Raw genomic sequence first — 21,150 nt, forward strand, 5'->3', positions numbered from 1 at the left:
CTTCGACCCATTGCTGCATGTCAACCACCAGACACTCTCTCCTCCCAACATTTCATCTCCTTCAGCTGTTTCATCCAATAAAGGTATCCACAAATTAATAATCTTTCCACTGATAATTTGACCTCACTCCTAAAAAAACATCTTGCTTTTGTAAATTCCCCAATGAGGTGAAATATCTAAAAATAAGCAATTTCATCCAGTTCACTACAGCAGACTTTCTCCTGTGTACACCCTGAGGCTTCTGGGATTAGAGGAACTTCAGAGATCTGCATAATCATCATCTTCATCAATATCATCCTCCTCATCATCATCATCATTCCAGACTGGGGTCATTTTATACTGAATCTGAAAAAGTTCTTAGAGAGGTCTTGTGGTCATGTATGATCTTGCTCTTCCTCTTTATCTATGTTTTATTGTATAATAGTTTGTATCCTGGTTTGTATCCTGTTTATTGTTGTTTGGGACTGTTTCATGTGAATCTATTTTTGAGTTTATATTTTTTCAAGGCTCATCTCGGAATGGGCATTGTGAATTAGTTTAGGCTGTGAATGCTGTAGTGTGGCAATTTTTATTTCTCCACATTTATCCCTATACAAATAAGGGTTAGGTACTCACCTGTACAGGCAATTCTTCATGTAATCAATTACCCTTCATTATGCCTATACGTATGCCTATATACTTACTATTGTTATTATTATTATTTTTCTTTCTTTGTGTATGTTTTCCTGTTTTTACTTTTTGCATTGTGAAACACCTTGTAACACAGTGTTTTAACAGTGCTATATACATAAAGACTTACTTACTTAGTTACTTACATAATAAATACTCTAAGAGTAAATTGTCTAAATGACAGGGTATATTAATACATACTTTCTTTTATTTCAGGACACATCCTCCACGTTTAATCATAAACTTTGTATAACTCTGTAAGGGGATTTAGTTTTAATTTGATCCTTATTCACATATTTGAAGACATGCACCTCCAGATAATGATCTGAGTAAAGTGGGTTTCTGCTGAATCCGAGTCCGCCGCGAGGGGGAAACAGTGAACTATTCACTGAAATAATACCTTTTGTTTCCACGTGTTCTTCTGTACGTGCCTGTACGTAGTGACGTCATGTGTTCTCCCCCTGGTCTCCCTCAGACAGTCACACTCACATCCCAAGACATGGCACCGTGAACCGACACATGGCTGCTTGATGCCATGAACCAAAAAAACAACTCACCAAAACTCACTGAAGATGTCTAAATAGCAGCTTATGTCGGCGCTTTTACAATTATTTCAACCCCTGCAATATCCGCGGCTACCAAGCAGCTGTCAGTCACTGTCGGGCTGACAGGCGGACTGCGACCACCTTGATTTATTTTCCATTATTTCCTGCTAAACTTCTTTTCAACATGGGTGTCCAGGGCTTCTTGGAGTACATTGAAAAGCATTGCCCCAGCGCCGTGGTGCCGGTCGAGCTTCAGAAGCTAGCCCGGGGGACTATAGTCGGAGGTGGCCGGCAGAGACCTCCTCAGAGTCCGCTCAGATTGCTGGTGGACGCCGAGAACTGCCTTCACCGGCTCTACGGGGGCTTTTACACCGACTGGGTCAGCGGGGGCCAGTGGAACCACATGCTGGGCTACCTGGCCGCCCTTTCCAAGGCCTGCTTTCACGGAAACATTGAGCTCCTGGTGTGCTTCAATGGCGCCCTGGAGAAAGGCCGTCTTCACGAGTGGGTCAAGCGACAGGTGAACGAGAGGCAGACCGCACAGCAGATCATCAGCCACGTCCAGAACAAGGGCACCCCGCCGCCCAAAGTCTGGTTCCTTCCTCCCGTGTGCATGGCCCACTGCATCCGACTGGCGCTCCTCAGGTTCCGAGTAGGGGTGAGTGAAAGCTCGGCCTGGCAGTGCCTGTTGAGCCGAGCCACTTTGGGCTACCACCCGCAGACATTAGCAGGCTTTCTGATTAGCCTGCTAGCCTCCCACCACCATCACCATGTCACCACTGCCAACTTTAAGCCATTATGAAAGCTCAAACTGAGACCAGGAGAGTTAGCAGGAACTCGTTTAACACAAACTCTGACATGACACATGCATTAGATCCACGTCGTAATGGCACATTAAAATGTCAGGTGAGAGCAGCATTATGTCTATGTAGGGTAAACTAGGAAACTTAACTATATCCATTACACCCTTCCTCCTCCGCTTTGCAACATGTCTATATTTTCTGGATTTCATAAATGTCATTGTTGATAACATTTTCTTTGGTCCACTTTGACAGGCTTTCCTCTTAATTTTTCATGAGCATTGACGTGTCTTCCACTGTTTGGACACAATTCACCAGTAGTAAATGCAATAATGGGGGAATTATTCCATACAGCCAAAGATTAGTAACAACCTCTAAAGATTGCAGCACAGGAGCATTTCAAAGTACAGAAATTCATACATATTTGAGCAGATTACACTCCTCCACCACTGCATGCAGTTTTTTTTATCTCCAGTATGCAGCAATTATTACACACATTGGTTTACTGGGACATTTATTTAAAGTTTCACATCATCATGTGGATTTTTTTAGATCGGCTTTGTTGGTATAAATGTACGGTACTGAGCTTATAAAGTTCCCGATCGACTTTTAATGCAGCTTTATGTCCTTATTTAAACGTTCTTTTTCTAGTGACATTCATTAGGTCAGGGTCAGCCGGGGTCATGACATGGATCATGACATCTGATCAGTTTCACATTTAACAGCTGGGAAATGGATCCACTTCATGTGTGATTGGACAGGCTATATTTTCAGAGGCAAAAAAAAAAACAACCGAGGAGAGTTGCATTAGTCTAGTTCCACCTCCATGGATACTTTATGAATTTGTGCATTGTGAAAATCGGTCCAACGATCAATCAATCAGACTTTATTTGTAAAGATCTTTACATACAAAGATGCATCACAAAGTAAATAGATCAACCAGCAACAACACAACTCCCTCCCCCACCCCACGATTCAAAAACTAAGGTAAAATAATCAGATTAAAACAGGTACTGACGGACAGAGGAAACGCTATCATTCATTCTTTAATGAGAAAAAACACTGGGAGTGAAAACAGAAAAAAACTGAGATTCAGTTCAAAGATACACTAAAAAGGTAGGTCTGGATTTGAATGATGCCAAAGAAGCTGCCTTCTGCTTCTGTTAAATAAGTTGATTTGTTGTCAGATCAATATATAGTGTTAGTAGTCATAGAATAAAGGCTGTTCAGAAGGGCTTCTGTTGACCCGCGCTCTGGAAAAGATTTAAATATAGCTCATTATTTGTCTCCCTTTCTTTGAGTATCCAATCAGGTGTGCAGGGCTTATTCACTAAGAGCAGCTCAAACAAAACCGCCCCGGGTTGATAATCCTGTTTCTTTCCCTCGTGTCTGCTGCTCCGTGTCCATGTAAGAGGTTTATGTGGAGTGTTTAGCGTCCAAAGCCTGATTGTCGTCTCGACCCCCTCCTCAGGTTGTCCAGAGCATCGAGGACCACCACCTGGAAGTGATAGCCTTATGCAGGGAGAAGGGCTTCCACGGCCTGGTGGCCTATGACTCTGACTACGCTCTGTGCAACATCCCATGCTACTTCAGCGCCCACGCCCTCAAACTGAGCCGCAACAGCAAAAGCCTCACCACCAGCCAGTACCTGATGCACGAAGTCGCACGCCAGCTTGATCTCAACCCAAATCGTTTTGTCATTTTTGCATCACTTTTAGGTAAAGTTGGGAGTCTGCTTGAAAAAAAAAATGATACTGACAGTTCAGATGATGCATACTAACAGTGTTTTCACAGGTAATCACATTCTGCCTGATGAAGACTTGGCTGCCTTTCACTGGAGCTTACTTGGTCCCGAGCATCCATTAGCATCCTTAAAGGTAAAGACTTGAATGAGTGTATAATCACAGCGCTCAGATGAATATTATATGATATCGTTTTAGGCGTTTCTCCTGCAGTGGGCAAATCCTCCCCCTCCAGAAAGAACAATAACAACAACACGGTCACTCATATTATAGACTGCCATCTCATGCCCCAGTCTGAACGCCCCCCTGACGTTTGGCCTCTAATCTGAACGTCGCACAGGTATAATGTAGAGATGAAGTTACCCCCCCTCTGTACCGTCTGCAGAGCTGCTAACAGAGCTGCTAACACAGCTGCTAACAGAGGTGATATGTAGTCAGCTAAACTAGCAGGGGAGAGCAGCACTGTGTGGAGCTTCCACAGTACAAGAGCGCAGTGTGAACTCGCACACTGGGAGGAATTTGAATGTACAAAGACGTGACGATAGCTGAGCTTAGTCACAGCACTTTAGATAAACATGCAGTCTGAGGAAGGCTAATGTCTTACACTATGTGACCTTTAAACATTCTTTTGGGGGCAAAGACAAAATATATTAGGTTTTAAGACATCTATTCAGTTTTCTTCATGATTCATTCAGTCTACTTCATTTTAGAGAAAGGACAGTCCGTGGACTTCAGTTCAAATTAGGGATGGCGATTTACAGTAATCTCTGCACTCGAGTACTCGAGTACCCAGAGATTATTATTATTTTTTTTTTAATAGTAAAATAAAACAAAACAAAAAAACAGCTAGTGTCGGACACAGACCTCCCTTCAGACTTTATTCCTGTAAAATGACATGAATATTTAAATATAAGTACCGTAAACAGAAAGCGATGGTCATGCCGCGGCAGCAGCGTTTATGGACTTTGTACTGTGTTATGTAACACTCTGAAAGAGCAGCCTCGTACCTGTTGTTCTCCGTGATGGTAGCTTGTCCTTCTCCTTCCATAAAACTAAATGGAAGTATATCTCCATTCATCGTATTGGTTATAAGCAAGCTAACAACGTGAGCTAACAGGGCTAGCTAATGACGTGACGCGAGACTGCCTGTTTTGGTCTCTGCTGTTTTCCAATCGTGTTTTAAGCATCAAACTAATATTTCTATGGTATGCAATTCTAACGCCACAAATCTTGCATTGAACATTCACGCCATCGTTTTTGTCATCACTTTTCTTGGCTGATGTTTTGCAGGTGTAGCAGACACTTCCGTGTTTGTTGTGCTTTTGCTTTCGGGGGAATAATTTGTCCCTTGAGAGTTGCCGTAGCTGCCTATTGTTTATGCAAACATCTGACTCGAGTCTGTGCTGAAGCCGTCGCCGGAGAAGTCGCACGTTTGTATCATAATGTTAATGTTAATTATTTTCCTACCAGCTATATTCAGTGAGGTGAAAACAAAACGCTGGCTCACACGCTGTATGGTGCTTCCACAGGTGTGCGATGAAATATTTCCCGAGTCAAGGGGACAACGGCGAGTACTCGAGTATTCATACCCATCCCTTGTTGAAATTAGATCTCGTATGAGACATGGACGTCACGTCTTGATTCTAGAAGTGACGCAAAAAAGTCTTCTTCAAGACTTCACAACGTCTCTCTTTATTAATGAAAGGAAAATATTTTCTCTGGAGTTTGTAGTCTCCTTTGCAGGTTTGTAGTCTTCTTCAACACAGACCTGTGTCCATTACTTCATTATGGTCCCAGTTTGAGTACAGTAACATTAAAGCTGAACATGCTGCAGCATGACACACAGCTATCGTCTGTCCTCCTGCTCCCAGCTCAGGATTATCCCGCCTCTTCAGTCACTTCTGTTCAAAATAAAAAAAAACTAAACGGTGGTTTATAAGCTGTGTGGTGTTAAAGGCTACATGACTACTGAACGTGAACGACCCCTCATGTAGTCACCAACATGTGTGAAACAGTTCCTGGCTCCCTCTGCAGTGAATGAATCTGTCTGCTTGATCAAACCAGCTGTCACCACGCTGGCTGGACTTATCTGGCTGAGTTTTCATTCATGGCGAGTTTACAGACGGAGAATGTTCCGGGTTTGGTCGGCGCTGTCTTCAGCGTTGTATGACAGCAGTGCCAGACCGTTTTAGGGCAGGGTGTGTAAACGCTTCAGCTGTTGGTTTTTAAATAACTAGCTGGCTGTGATGAAACACAAAGTCATCAGGTTCAAATGTGACAGAAAACAGAGCAAATCTAACAACTGCCACCTGTTTGCATCGAAATAAAATACTTCTTTCACTGGACCACACCTCCATCAGAGCTGCCTCACTTACTCTTCAACATATTAAGAGTGACACATGTCGTCATGCGTGTCAGTATCAGTGTGTGTCACGTGACCGGATGACCTGTCGTGACCTCGTAATGTAATAATTACCCCTCAGGTGCGCGCCCACCAGCTCGTGCTCCCACCCTGTGACGTCGTGATCAAGGCTGTGGCCGACTACGTCCGCAGCATCGCGGACATCACCGACCTGGAGGCCATAGCCAAGGACATCTTCAAGCACTCACAGGTATGTGAAGCAGAGCATCATATGGAGCTGGATATTAATAATAATAATAATAATAATAACTTTATTTATCTGGCACCTTCAAAACAAAGTGCTTTACAGATGAAAACAAATGCATCCTGAGGTTAATTGTTTAATGCAGCCTCCTAAATAAAAAGATTGTCAAATCCATAATGCTCCATAGAAAAGCATTTGTAGCGTCAGGCGAGGGTTGAAGGGAAGCTGTGTGTGTTCACTGATGAAGTGTGCGGTGAAATAACGTACAGCCTCACACTGAACAGACAAGAATGATTCATAAATGTTTATCCCTATAAATAGAAGACCCAGATCACTTCACATGATGAATCTTTGTGCGGTGTAATCATACATTATACCAACCACACTTGATGATAGATTTATCTTTATTTAAACCACAGCATCCTAAAATGTACCGTAGTTTGAATGCCACACATTGTATATGTAACGTGGGCACGCGTTGTGTGAAAAGACAGAACAAGGACTTGATGCCTCACAGAGTTTCATGTGCTACGTTCCAAACTGAGAACACGGAGAGCTACTCTGTCTGAAGGTTACATCTTTATTAACGTGGACAGTTTTGTTCCTTTTGTTGAAGGAAAAAAAAAACCCAATCGTCTGCCTCTTCTCTTGTTCCCCTCTCCTTCGATGTTCTTTCTTTTAGTCATGCACCGATGACAAAGTGATCCGCTTCAAGAAGGCAGTGGAGTACTACTCAGTGGCCAGCGCCCCTCCTCCTCTGCCTTCGCTCCTCGGTGGGTTTCTGAATCACACTTCTGTACACTATGGTGATTTATTCTGAACTGGAACACGACGGTTGGTATTTATCAGCACTTTGAGTTTAGAGTAGCTGGAGGGACTCGGCTGTCACTGCTGTGTAGAATATCACCAAGAAAAAGAAGTTGAGCTATTCCTCTCTTTGTAAAATGGGTTCATATGATCCACTCAGAAATGTAACTTATAAATGTTTTTGTCCATAAAAGTGCTAAATCAGCAAAGAAAAGCACCTTGCATCAGCCGACACTCTGCCTGTCGTTAGTTCAGTTTCACTGCAGTGCGTGTTTATGATGATCTGCAGGAAGATCAAACAAACACATTAGTCCCATATTTTCTGCATGTTTATAATGTAACATTCTGTGTGTGTGTGTGTGTGTGTGTGTGTGTGTGTGTGTGTGTGTGTGTGTGTGTGTGTGTGTGTGTGTGTGTGTGTGTGTGTGTGTGTGTGTGTGTGTGTGTGTGTGTGTGTGTGTGTGTGTGTGTGTGTGTGTGTGTGTGTGTGTGTGTGTGTGTGTGTGTGTGTATATTTATGTGTGTTTATGTGCTTTATGTGCATTTTGAATATAACTTCGATAAGCCGACAAAGAGTTTTGCATATGTATATATTCAATTCAATTCAAAAAACGTTATTTCTCCCCGGTGGGCAATATACATTTTATTTGCACTTTATGTGTCTTCAAAGAGTTTCAAAGCTGTGTTTGCCTTTCAACTAAAATATATCAAATAGACCTTTTTGTTTGTAACTGGTAAAGCCTCTCTGTGGGAGCGCTGCTGGGCGAGGGGTTCCAGTCCTCCCAGTGGGCAGCCTGCCTGTTGTGCCTTTCCTGCGTGCCGATCTCCACTCTCCCTCTCGCCCCCTAGCCCGTCTCTCAATAAAGGCACAGTCGTCTCTGTGCAGCAGCTCCAGGATCTTTCTGCTTGTTATGCAAGTTTTTTTTTGTTTGTTTTTTTTGCAGTTGGACCAAAACACATGGGAGTGCCTGCTGCAGCGCCGTCTCCAAAGATGCTCAACATTCCACCGGTGCCGCTGCCCATTAACCCCGGGGTAAGACTGGGACAGTGAATCGTTGGTTCTGTGGGGGCTTCGGGGTCCAAGCTCCAACATGGAGCAGGTGCTGAAAAGTGCGACTTCTAGCGCCATTTTTAGGTTCTCTTAAAGGGATACTTCACCCATTTACATGAAGCTTTGTATCATTAGAAACATGGTAGTAGTGTTGAATGGTCGTGAGTCCAGCCCTCATTTTGCCCTGAGACAAATATGTTTTTCTTTGCCTGGAAGTTTTCTTCATGTGATGCAATATGACACTTTTGAAGTCTCCCTTTAAAGGACGACAGTACATTATCTGGCTGGGAATAGACTGTTTACCTGTGGATGTGTTGTTTTTGTTCATTTAGCTTATTGGTTAGAATTAATGATTACTCCTTGTATAGTGCAGCGTGCGTGCGTGTGTGATCATGTCGGTCGTCGCTGCAGCCTATATGGAGGTGTGAAAATGCATTTAATTGCTTAAAAAAAGTGACTTTTGCTGTTGGGCACCCACCAGCCAGAACATAAATCGGTACCTACGTGTTCAGCTGACATGTTTCTGTGTAGGGCCGTCTCGCCTTCTTGGAGCCTCTGGTGGAGCGCGGCCTTGCTCTGGACTCTGTGGAGAGAGGCCTCACGGAGCAGAACAGCTTCAGCAACATTCCTCACGAAGGGAAGCACACACCGCTGTACGAGAGGTCCTCTCCCAGCAACCCGGGCAAGGCCAGCAGTCCCAACCACACACGGGCCGCTCTGCTCCACGCCTCCTCTGCATCCTCTTCCTCGGACAACGACGAGAGCTCAGGAGCAACTGCCAAGTGAGTGCTGCTTCATCTTCCCTCTCCCCTGACTGTTTGGGCCGGCCTCGGCTAAGTGCTGAAGGTCTGGGACTCTCTGCTCCTGTAGTCTACATGTCAGAGGTTGCTTTGAGGAAGACGCTGAGCCAAACATTGCTGCTGAAGTCATAACCATCGATGTGTGTTAATGTGGGTAGTTAGTGTTTGAATGCATGTATATGATTTTCGAGTCATAAACTATGTGAGTGTTCAGAAGACGATAGAAGTACTGTCCATTTATCATCATTATTTCACATCAAAAACTTGTTCCTTTTGATTGGCTGTGACGTTTATGTCCAGTGAGTGATCCTTTAGTAAAGATTAATGAACTGACTTATTTCCTGACTGTCGCAGGGGGTCAGGCTCTTTGTCCTTGCAGGTTTGTTAGACGGTTTGCCGATCCAATCTGTATGTTTTTTTTTTTGTTTTTTTTTTGAGGACTGAAGCCCCGTTTCCACACAGCAGTCCGGTACGGATCAGTACAGTTTGCGTTTCCACAGCCACCCATGCCCTATTTGGTAGGCGGCGTGTCAGCCGGATGACGATAGCCACTATGTAAATAGCATCATATGATAGCAGCTAACCGCTAACTAATAAATTCAACAAAGGAGAAAAACGCTACACAAACAAAACCAACTCTGAAAGACATCCAGCATGTGACTGTTTATTACAAGAACTCAATCAGGCTTTGTTTCAGAGAAGGCTGAGTGCAGCGAGGAGAAATACACACGTAAACAATCAGCTGTGTGTTTAAACATGGCGGGTTTTGTTTACTGTTGTCACACGGTAAGTGACGATACTTTCAACCAATCAATGGACTGCAGTGTCCTATGTATAACTTCAGTGGAGGTGGTGCATGGACTCTGCTAATGTTACTGAGACAGTTTGTAATAGTCAGTAGACGTGTTCAGACTGCTGCTTCAAGGTGTGATGGTTATGACCATGTGACGTTTTGGCTTCAGGATCAGCTGGTGGAGGTCTGTTGCGTCTTCTCAGGCAGTAACAGAGGCGTTACAGGGGCGAGACCAGAGCTCCAGCTGGGCCGTGCTTTCCTAAGCGATGTGACTTTACAGACTGGAACACCAATCTTACACTGATGCAGAAACATAACAGCGGAAATGTGAATGTACAAGACTCGGCTCAGCTTACTTCCAACGCTGTCGCAGAAACACGACTCTCAGTGCGGGGAGATTGTCCTGAGGTCCGGACCTCTGAATTGTATCTCCACTTTCATCGTTTGATTCTGTTGGCTTCATCCATCAATGAGCACCAGCTTGACTTATTTCAAAGTGTCGAGGATGACAATGAGCACCTCTCAGCCTAAGCTTCATACAGAAACCCTTCCCTCATCCCTTGATGTGCTGCCGTACACTGCCAGCCAAACATCTGCTTTGGTTTGTCTCTTGTTTTGTAGTCATCTTAGTGACCATAAAGAAGGCTGGGAGAAAAACGGACACACTCCACATTCTGTGAACCCACCAGAGGGAGACCTCGGGGTACAAACAAAAGTGAGTACCCCCTCAGAGGAACATATTACATCTGATTAAACATCCCACCAGCTGACTTCATATTCTTCCCTGTGCTCTTAGGTTGACCTCTGTGTGAAATATGAGGCTTGCTCAGGATCACAGCTCGGAGCTCTGAACAGCCTGCATGACCAGATCCCCTCGCTGCTCTCTATGCCAACCAGGAACCACATGGACATCACCATCCCACCCCTCCCTGCTGTGGCTCCCGAAGTCCTGCGGGTGGCTGAGCACAGACACAAGAAGGGCCTCATGTACCCCTACATCTACCATGTTGTCACTAAGGTTGGACTTATCCAGCACACCACCACCACTTCCTGTCCTGTCGCATGCACACACACATTTGTCTGTGCGGTGTGTTTACTGTGAGCTAACAGTGTGTCTTTGCAGGGTGAGATTAAGCTGTCTGTCACCGTTGAAGATGAAGCTAACAAAGACCTGCCTTCAGCAGTGCAGCTGTTTCGTCCCATCCGTCAGTATGTTTACGGAGTACTCTTCAGCCTGGCAGAGGCCAGGAAGAAGGCCGAGAGAGTCGCCATGAGGAAGAACTGCCTCCCTGAGTGTGAGTGACCTTCATGCCACTGTAATACATGTCATCATATCTGGAGTCTCAGAAAGGGTAAACAGCTCCAACTGGAACAAAACTCCCAGCATGCACCTCTGGTTTAGTAAAATAATTACATTTTAAATTAAAGACGGTTATCGACTCAGCTGATATCAGCCTCAACTGCTGAACATGTTTTTTTTGTTTCAGTCCACTTCTGCACAAACAAAATCAAGCATCCTCTGTCCCTACAGTGACAGCAAGCAGGCCAACTATCAGTATACAAAGACTAAAGCTCAATTATGTTCCTACAGCACATATAAACAGGCCTTATGTAGGATATAAAATAATGTCAAACAATAAAAATGAATAATGTAATGATTGTGAAAACAACTTAGCGGATTCCAATTCTTTTAAGTGTGATCATGTAAACAGATCAGAGTCCACAGGTGACTTCCTCTGACTCAGCAGGGAATTATGGAAGCTTGTCGGCATTACATTCACGCAACACAACAGCCAAGCATCTGTGCACGCCACTTCATTAGACGCTGGGAAGTACAGGGCTGAAGTTTGTCACTGATATAGATGTTGAACGGTGTATCCCTAATATGATCCTATGATCTCCACAAAAAGCTTTTTAAGCACTGATGAACGTCCGTCAGCCTTTCAGACAGCGTCTTTGAAATCACCGCCGCTCTTTTCCAAATGCACGATATTCTCTTTAGCGCTACCGAGGTCCTGTCTTGTACCCACGTCATCTTTGATCCGCGACCGACCGATGAAATAAAAACAGAGCGGTGTCGGCCATACAGCGGCCGGTGTCAACAGACAGTTGCCATAGAGACAGGACATGCAGCTTCTCCTTATGCAAACGCTTGTTCACATGACAATTGGAGGGATTTACAGCTGCGTGACTTACACACTCACAAACTGCAAACGGAAGAGAACAGGAGAAGAAGAGAAGGAAATAATGTTCAAGGAAATTTGGCTTTGCAGATGAGAAATCCAGGGACTTTTAAACTTGGGACAATGGGAATCCTGCGTTGAATCTGACGATCCCTCAGGCCGAGTGCTAAGACAGTGTCTGTTTTGGTCTTAAAAGTTCACTTTTGTTTGATTTGAAGTAAGTGTGCAGCCCTGCATGAGCCAAAGTACGGTGTAATAACTCTCTTGTATAGATCCTTGGACGCTTGATGAACACAAACACTGATATATGGCTCCACAGACGCACACGTCCTGGTCAAAGAGTGGGCTGCCTACAAAGGCAAATCTCCCCACACTCCGGAGCTGGTGGAGGCTCTACCCTTCAGGGAGTGGACCTGTCCTAACCTGAAGAAGCTGTGGCTGGGCAAGGCGGTGGAAGACAAGAACCGCAGGATGAGAGCGTTCCTGGCCTGCATGCGCTCGGACACTCCGGCGATGCTGAACCCTGCCAACGTCTCCATGCCACTCATGGTGCTCTGCTGCGTGCTGCGGTGAGTCGACTGCTCCACGCAGGTGACACTGCGTAGCATTGTGACACCCAGAAACATGTAGTAGATGTGAGTGTAGTGTGAATTCAACAGAGAGAGTTAGGCGGGAAGGATTCAACCCGACACACTCATAACTATGTTAACCTTCTTTGTCTTGCTTCAGGTTTATGTTACAATGGCCAGGAGTAAGAATTTTGCGTCGTAACGAACTTGACGCTTTCCTAGCCCAAGCACTTTCTCCTAAACTTTATGAGCCTGACCAGCTGCAGGAACTGAAGGTGATTTTGTAGTGATAACTCTATGAGGAGTGTCAGAGAACTGTAGAGTCGAGAAGCACATGAAATGTATGCACCATCATTCACCAACCTATTTGTTTAAATTCTCCTAATTTCACTCAAATTGGTGAGAGGACGAGCACGTTCCTGTCTGATTTCATGGAGCTTGTTTTCTCTGGACACTCCTCATATTTACAGCCGGCTCTACAAAACCCTGTGTTTGTCCGAGCCGGTTGTTCCTGAAGCTGTAGCTTTGCACTGAAAGATGAATTGATGTCGAGCAGGGGTTCCCGTGTCATCATGTGTGGATGGTTTATCGAGTCTCAGACGGAGGCGTCAGAGCGCCCGTCGACTCCTCTGCTCTCATTTGGCCTTCAGTCCATTCAAACCATCCACACAGCTGTGCGCTTTGGTCCTTGTGCTGTGTCTATGTTAGGGGTTGCCAACCGTCCCGTATTAGCCATCTCGTATCTGGAACTGAACGACTTTGTCCACAGCGGGGCGCCCCCTATGTCCCGCGTAGTGACGTTACTCTTTAATCACCAGACAACGCTTTACTGATCCTAGATCAGCTCTGACACTGCCGAAAGCCCGTCGTGCACTCATCACGTCCATCAAGTGACAACTACAGTATCATCCAATCAGACGAACGTACTGCTGAGTTCAGCGTCATTCATGGACGCTGTTGTTTGGCGTGGCTCAGTGACCCTGACCCTCCTGAGCAGGACCGAACCGTCATGCTGCTACAGAGACGCTCACGAGCTCCCCTCTGGATGAAGCTCAAAGTGCTATCAGCATGTTATCACAGAGGTCCACGGGGGAGTGTTTTATTTCCACTATTTTAATTTCCTCTTCCAAGATACAAGATGGCGGCGTCCTGACCGGAAAAAATGTGCAATATATTTTTATCTGTATAATAATTTCACACATAGCTTTAGTTTTTTATGTGTTTCTATCTGCACATGACTTCGTAAACACTACTTACCTTATGTGAACACTTGCTGCTCTACACACTGCGAGTCAATGCAAGGAGGTTTCGTTCTCATCTGCACTGTGAAGTGAAATTTCAATGACAATAAAGAAAGTCTGAGTTAACTCATCTGAATGAGCAGACTTGTACGTTTCATTCACACTTCATTCGTCCGCTCCGCTGTGGCACTGAGCTCCAATCGAAACATTTCGGGAATGATTGGGTACTGGAAAAGTTGGCAACCCGAGTCTGTGTAGCTTTGTCAGCCTGTCTGCTCTCTGCTGTGCCAGAACATGCAGGTTGTGTCTGCTGGCTTTTTCTGTTGGCTGGATAAGGTTGTGTTCTGCCGTCTTTCTGCAGCTGGGACTGAATAAGCCCTTTAAGCTTGCTCTGTGCTTCGCTCTGCTCCTCTCCTAGATTATCGTATCCTCTGCTTTTTTTTTTTTTTTTTTTCAAATGACGTTCATCTTGGCCCATTTAATAAGTGGGAATGTTTCTCTTGACAGATAGACAACCTGGACCCTCGAGGAGTCCAGCTGGCTGCTCTGTTCATGAGCGGCGTGGACATGGCTCTGTTCGCCAACGATGCGTGCGGACAGCCTATACCGTGGGAGCACTGCTGTCCCTGGATGTACTTTGACGGCAAGCTGCTTCAGAGTAAACTCAACAGAGCCAACAGGGAGAAGGTCCAGCTCATTGATCTCTGTGATGGTCAGGTAGCTTCCTGCACTGCACGCACCACTCAACAGAGCCTGATCACATGTTTTAGATCTGAACGAACACAGAAGGCTGCTAGTCGACGTCTCCTTCTTCCATTTCCTGTTCAGTTTCTTCGTTCCCCGTAGCTTATGCTTGCTTCAGTTAAAACTCTCTTAGGAGGGAAGTAACTGTCTGCAGAGGGAGAGTTAATGCACACATATAAGCCCCGTTTCCACTGAGCGGTCCGGCTCGGTTCATCTCGGTACGGTGCGCATTTTGCGGCGTTTCCATAGACTTATCCGGGGAAAGATTCCCAAATAACCGATCCGTACAGTCCCACTTTTTGGGACCCTTCTGTCGGGGTGCCAAGAATGTGAAGCCAACCCGAAAAGGTGGAGCTAAACACTGCAGTCCGCTGATTGGTTGAAAGAATCGTCGCCTCCCGTGTTATGTTGGCAAACAAAACTCTACTGTGTTTAAACCATTGACTCTAATATACAGCTGATTGTTTACGTGTGTATTTGTCCTCGCCGCACACAGCCTTCTCTCAAACAAAGCTGGATGAGTTCTTGTGATAAAGAGTCACATGACAGTGACAGAGTGGATGAACTGCTGGATGTCTTCCAGCGTTGGTTTTGTTTGTGTCACGTTTTTCTCCTTTGTTGAATTTATTAGTTAGCGGTTAGCTGTTAGCAGTTAGCTGTTAGCTGCTATCATGTGATGCTATTACATAGCGGCTATCGTCATCCGGCTTACACGCCACCTACCAAATAGGGCACGGGTGGCTGTGGAGACACAAACAGGATCAAGCTTAAAGGAACCAAACTGTACTGATCCGTACCGGACCGCTGTGTGGAAACGGGCCCTTTAGAGTCTCAGCTCGTTGTTGTTGCAGGAACATGAGAGAGCACTGCGAGGTGCACACTTTCAGAAAGTCGCGCCACGTCAGTCGTGTCTGTGAGGATGTAACATCAGCAGATTCTTTGTGTGGTTGATAGTTTTTTCTGTCAGTACTGCGATGAGGAATCTATAGATGAGTTGGCAAAGCATGGAGAGAAGAGGGCTAATGATGACCTAATAAAGTCTCGTCCATATGTATCAGACACACACACACACACACAGAGACGTGTACAAAGGTGTCATGTTTATTACTTTACATTCAAAGAAGCACACAGGATTGGATTCCTCTTTGTTGATTGTTGCACTGTAACGTTTCTTCGTCACACATATGGGCCTGTTGTTCTTCTGTGTCTGTGAGCGGGGATCAAACAGACCTAAACTGTATAATAGACCGTGAGGAGCACAAACTGAGTCCCATTGAACCGGACGGAAGGCCGAATGTGGAGAAAGTTCATGTGAAACACTGATCAATACTGTAAATAACACACACCACACAGCATGTTTCAGGTTCAATATGTCATCAGCACTAAAACCTGTCAGCTTCTTGAACTGAAGCATTTGTTGGAAGAGTTCATCTTGTTGAACAGAGCTGCACTGTGTCTTTGTCATGAAAGATACAAACCTGATGGTGTTTCAGACCTGCACCTGTAATAAGGACCAATAACCAGCAGAGTCAAACAGGAAATAAAGAAACGACAAAGAGGCAGTTTACAGGAAGAGTCAGATTTCATAGACTGAGACAAAAAGAAGTCACAGCCACTCGTTTCTGTGCCTTCAAATAAACAAGTCCGACTCACGTTGATCTTTCATTGTTGCTGCTGATTTGATAACTGCACTAATTTACCTGCTCATCTCTCTTTCTGCATTTGTTTTTCTTTGATCACTGTAACAATTAATCTAATTCAGGTTTGCACTGACTCATTTTTCCTTTGTGCTCGTCAAGAGATAAGATCCCACAGACGCACGCCTCATGTACAGAAGCTTTAGTTGTCCGACGTGGGTTTGAATCTGACCTCGGCTCTTTGCTGCATGTTCTCCCCACACTCTCTCCTCCCAACATTTCCCGACTCTCTTCAGCTGTCTTATCTAAATAAAAAAATAAAAAGTTAAAGCTGCGATACACCTGTCATTTAATAAATGTGAAAAAATGCAAACGCTGTCACATCCTTGTAAAGTGAAACCATGTGGGAGGAATTCTACTTTAATGAGTCAAACTCAAAGAGTTTGTTCTGAACGTCAGGATAGATGTTCATCTTAGGAAACGTTGATGAGTAGAATGATCCGTCTCTCCTTGTTCAGGGCGAGCTGGTGGCTAAGGCGGAAAAGATGCGTCACAGCATCCTTGAAGGTCTCAACTTCACCCGACCACCTCATCCTCCTCCATTCCCTCCTCCCCCTATTCCACCTCCTCACGGGATGCCTTTCTACCCCCCCACGGGCTCCTTCTTCCCCCCGCCCCCTGTGATGCCGCCTCAGGGGAGAGGCCGAGGGATGCCTGGTGGGTACAGCCAAGGTTGGTTTTTTTGTTTCTCTAAACATGAAAGATTAGCACGAGGAACACACTTTCATATATAAGCTATAAATTAAAGTGTGTTCCTCGTGCTTATCATTTTTCATTTTTCTCCTCAAAAGGACTTCAGAGCATGTCGTCTCAGGGTGGGAAGCTGGAGATAGCCGGCACTGTGGTGGGTCAATGGGCTGGAGCACGCCGCGGCAGAGGAAGAGGGGGCTTCCCGCTGCAGGTGGTGTCTGTGGGTGGGCCGAACAGAGGGTAAGCACGGAGAGCAGATCGACTGAGATCACTGTTTATTGTTCTGCTGAGCCGTCAGGACTTTTTGTTTTTCTGTCTCCTGCAGTCGTCCCAGAGGTGTGATCTCGACGCCCGTCATCAGGGCGTTTGGTCGCGGGGGCAGGTACCACACTCGAGTCTTCAAGAGTCAGACAGCATACCTGGTAAGTCACACATGAATCATCATTCATAATGATCGTTCCCTTTCCTCACACCTTGGTGGGAGCGTTCACTCATCCCGTGCGCTCGTGCTAATCACAGGGTCACATGAGCTCATCTTAGTTTAAAATCGTAACCACGGACACATTCTCTCACTCTTTTGGTTTGTTCATGCCTTTTCATTATTCTTTATGTATTTCATATATTGGTATTTGCTTCTTGTTTTGTTATTAGCCTTATTTCCCAACTGTTTTTGCAACAATACCACACACACATATGTAAATCTACAATAAAAAACAATTCAGATTCAGATTTAGAGATTGGACAGTGGGTAGAGTCAGAAATCGGGGGAGGGGAGCCACAGGTCAGACTCAAGCCTTCGCTGCCTGCTTGGAGGACTCACCTCCACAAACTGTGGGCTTTTTGTGCATCTTGGTTTAAGTAGTAAAAGTTTTTTGCAAGTCGTGAGTAAGTACAATTAGAAAGAAGTCAGATTTAAATACTTGCAGATGGGCATCTTGTTTCGTGGTATAAATATTTACACAAACTAAAAGGTGTTTCTTCAGTCTGGCTGTCATGTAGTTCTATGTCACAAATTACATTTAGCAGCTTTTCATCATCAAACAATACCAACATGAGTCAACTTTGAATTCATAGTTTAACACAAAGACCAGCAGCTGAGAACTTTGTGTATGGATCAGGAGTTTCAGACCACAGACCCTCGGGGCTCACGTTAGGCTGCTTGTCAAACATCCTTTATGAAACCAGCTGGAGGGATCACCAACTTCTGCTCATCTCATAATAGAGCTTCACATGTTGGAGAGCTTCTTTTAAAATTTCAAAATAAATGGGATAAAAAGAGCAGGGTAGAATCATCAAAAGCTTGAAAAGCAACCTGAGATCTTTTTGAGGAATCCTTCCATAGATCCATTATCTATCCCGCCTTTCCTGTTCACGCTCACTGGCTGGAGTCGATTCCAGCTGTCGTGGGGCGAGAGGCGGGGTTACACCCTGGACTGTTCACTCGTCTATCACAGGGCTGACGTACAGAGACACTCACACCTACAATTTAAAGTCACCAATGAACCTAACAAGCATGTCTTTGGACTGTGGGAGAACGCCGGAGTATTCGAGAGAACCCACGCATGCAAGCTGCACACAGAGAGGCTGCTGTCAGACGGGGATTCGACCCTCCTCGCTGTGAAGCAGCAGCGCTAACCACTGCGCCGCCGTGCAGCCCCTTTCTTCAGGAATGCAGCATTATAATCTTAGTCGTAATGCTCCGCCACAGACAGAGATCATAATACAGCTGTTGCTCTTTTCACTGTTTAATTACAGTGCATCAACCACATTCCAGAGCCATTGTTTGAGCTTTCAGCGCCGTGTGAGTAGGAGCTAAACATCCCCTCCGCAGGTCTTTTTGCTGTTTCAAAACCCTTTAATTTAACTGCTAATTGACTTCTTAATTGTGCTCCAGTCATTTTGTTTGTACCAATGACCTTCAGCATACTTCTGTATTCTCTCCATGTCTCGCATCACTTAAAGGAGCGTGCTCAGAGTTACTGTCACAGCCTCGCTGTCTTTGGCACCTGTTAAAAATCTCTTTTTCTTTTTAGCCGATAAAGCCCCCGCACAAACCTGCCCATACATCTGGACACGATGCAGTCAAAGAGAGGAAGAGGTCCAAAGCAGAGGAGAGAAAATCCTCCGCTTCACCGTGCGACGGCTCGACCACGGAGAACGGCGTGGAGGACAAAGAGCCGGACCAGCTGAACGGAGATGAAGAGGAACGCAGGGCTCCCATCCAACCTGAAAGTGCCTTCAAATGCGACTCCAAGACGTGCAATTCTAATCCTCACTTAAATGCACTACATGAAGACAGTGGCTGCCACAGAGAGGAAGGTCGAGAGGCCGCTGTCTTAAGAAAAGAAGAGTAAAGCCTATTTTTCTAACGAGGGTGAAGGATGAAAGATGGAACAGGGTTAGAATATCTGGAAATGTGGAAAACCTACAGTCAACGTACTTGTTTCCTCAAAAGACAAAAGAAAAGAGATGAAATTCAAACCCCTCTCAATAAACACCAGATTTATCACACTGCTAGTTTAAGGAGTTGTTCACTCCCATCACTTGTTAATGACACTGATTTCTACTTGTTAACGACAACACTGCGATTCCTTTTTATTGAGGTATGAAAGCTTCAGGAGCTTTGATTTTTAAGTACTTATGAGTTAATACTCTTCTTTTTCGACCTGCCTTACCTGTTATCAGTTTATTGTCGTCAAGGTAACCGCGGAGAGGAAACTGCAACACAACTGCCTTGGTTGCAACTTTGACTTTTTGTTTCCGTATAAGCTGCGCGTGTCCTTTAGTTCAGATCAGCTCCATGTAAGTTTTGTTATCGTAGCCTTTCAAGAAACTGCTGTTAAAAGTCCGACACAAGGAATCCTGATACTCGACTTCTTGAATCAAATATAGAGAGCTGTTGTAATACCGCCGTCACAACAATAAAAAGCCTTCTCTGCATGGTTGGCAGTTTAAGAGGTGTGTACTTATAATGCATGTGGTCCTTTTCCTTCTATCATTGCAGGCACTGTGCCCATTTGCAAAAAGAAAGAAATGGCTAATCTCACCGATCGCCCATACAAGTTGTTAACTGTTGTAACCGATTTGTTCTGACCTTGATTTGTTAGTGATACTGATCTCTGTTGCATTGAATTATAAAAAGCAAAAAAGTTATCTAGCCACTTTGAAATAGTGAAGTTCCACAATATTGTTCTGCGTTGTTTTTTCCTGCGTTAGTCAAATATCTGAACATGTACCTTAACACGCTTAACACGCTTTGATCAGAATCACTCCATCTGAAACTGAAAGCAACACTCTCCACCTTCAGATTAAGACTTCGGCCGTCTGCGGTGATCGATTTAGTGCTCTGTTGTAATGTCCCTTTAAGTTCTTCTGCACCAGAATTGTCATTTAACGTTTCAACCTAATTCTTCTGAGTTCTCCTTCTCATCCTTCACTAGTGATCACACAAACAGTGTCGTCCCCCCCCCCCGTCCCCCCGCAAGACTGAATAGGTAACCTTCTATGTAAGTTTCTTCCTAACTCTTTGGATTGTAAAAGAATGAACTGCTGTTGGGATTGATTGGATGTTTATGGATTTGTGGTGTGGTATATTTGAAGAAACTTAGCTACAAAGCTTAATAAAACTATATTCTTTTAGTACAACTTGTGGGTGGTTTGTTTATTCATCATTTATCATATTGTAACAGCATGTATACATCAATATTTCAATCTTTTCCTGCTCACTGACTGACTGACTTCCTGAATATTTAAATCCCTGCATCCATTTTTAAAGCAGCAGAGTGAGAAAATGCACTTTAAATGCCCCCCAAAAAATCCACAAATAATTTTCCTCCTGAAAAAGTAGTAATGTAAGTATTTTGAAGATCAATATCCCAAGTGATAGAAAACAGTTAATTTTAAACATTGACTATTAGTCTGAAAGATATTATAGGTTAAACACAAATGGGCCACCTTTTTGCAGGTTGCAAGTACATCCATGATGTTGAAAAATAAATAAGTTTTCAATATAACATGGAAATATCTATTGGACTTTATTTGCCAATAACAATTTTTGATTACTATACTAAAGTGAAGACTTTATAGATAGAAATTATTGTTTAATCTTACATGTTTGCTGCAAAGACAAATACTGAATCTGAATTCCTTCACCTGAGCCCCATCAATCTGTGTAAGCTTTAATTATAACCACCAAAATACACTAGGAAAAAAA

At 44.4% G+C, this 21,150-nt stretch overlaps 1 protein-coding gene across 1 annotated transcript; it reads left to right on the forward strand.

The window, feature by feature from the left end:
• The first annotated feature begins 1,074 nt into the window (after window positions 1-1,074).
• Window positions 1,075-20,582, forward strand: LOC306822242 (constitutive coactivator of PPAR-gamma-like protein 1 homolog). The gene is made up of 17 exons (XM_079341124.1): window positions 1,075-1,872; window positions 3,486-3,732; window positions 3,809-3,891; window positions 6,240-6,368; window positions 7,045-7,135; window positions 8,114-8,202; window positions 8,752-9,002; window positions 10,435-10,528; window positions 10,610-10,831; window positions 10,937-11,108; window positions 12,316-12,565; window positions 12,726-12,840; window positions 14,314-14,523; window positions 16,706-16,919; window positions 17,039-17,177; window positions 17,263-17,359; window positions 18,971-20,582. The coding sequence occupies exons 1-17, from the start codon at window positions 1,399-1,401 to the stop codon at window positions 19,289-19,291; spliced, it is 3,198 nt and encodes a 1,065-aa protein (XP_079197250.1). The 5' UTR covers window positions 1,075-1,398; the 3' UTR covers window positions 19,292-20,582.
• The last annotated feature ends 568 nt before the right edge of the window (window positions 20,583-21,150 follow it).

The sequence above is a fragment of the Symphodus melops genome, assembly GCF_947650265.1.
Source record: "Symphodus melops genome assembly, chromosome: 4".
Taxonomy (NCBI): domain Eukaryota; kingdom Metazoa; phylum Chordata; class Actinopteri; order Labriformes; family Labridae; genus Symphodus; species Symphodus melops.

Coding starts and splice junctions, on each gene's coding strand:
- LOC306822242 (XM_079341124.1), top strand. CDS start 1,399: ATGGGTGTCCAGGGCTTCTTGGAGTACATTGAAAAGCATTGCCCCAGC. Junction 9,003..10,434: donor AGCTCAGGAGCAACTGCCAA/GTGAGTGCTGCT, acceptor CTTGTTTTGTAG/TCATCTTAGTGACCATAAAG. Junction 14,524..16,705: donor TTGATCTCTGTGATGGTCAG/GTAGCTTCCTGC, acceptor CTCCTTGTTCAG/GGCGAGCTGGTGGCTAAGGC.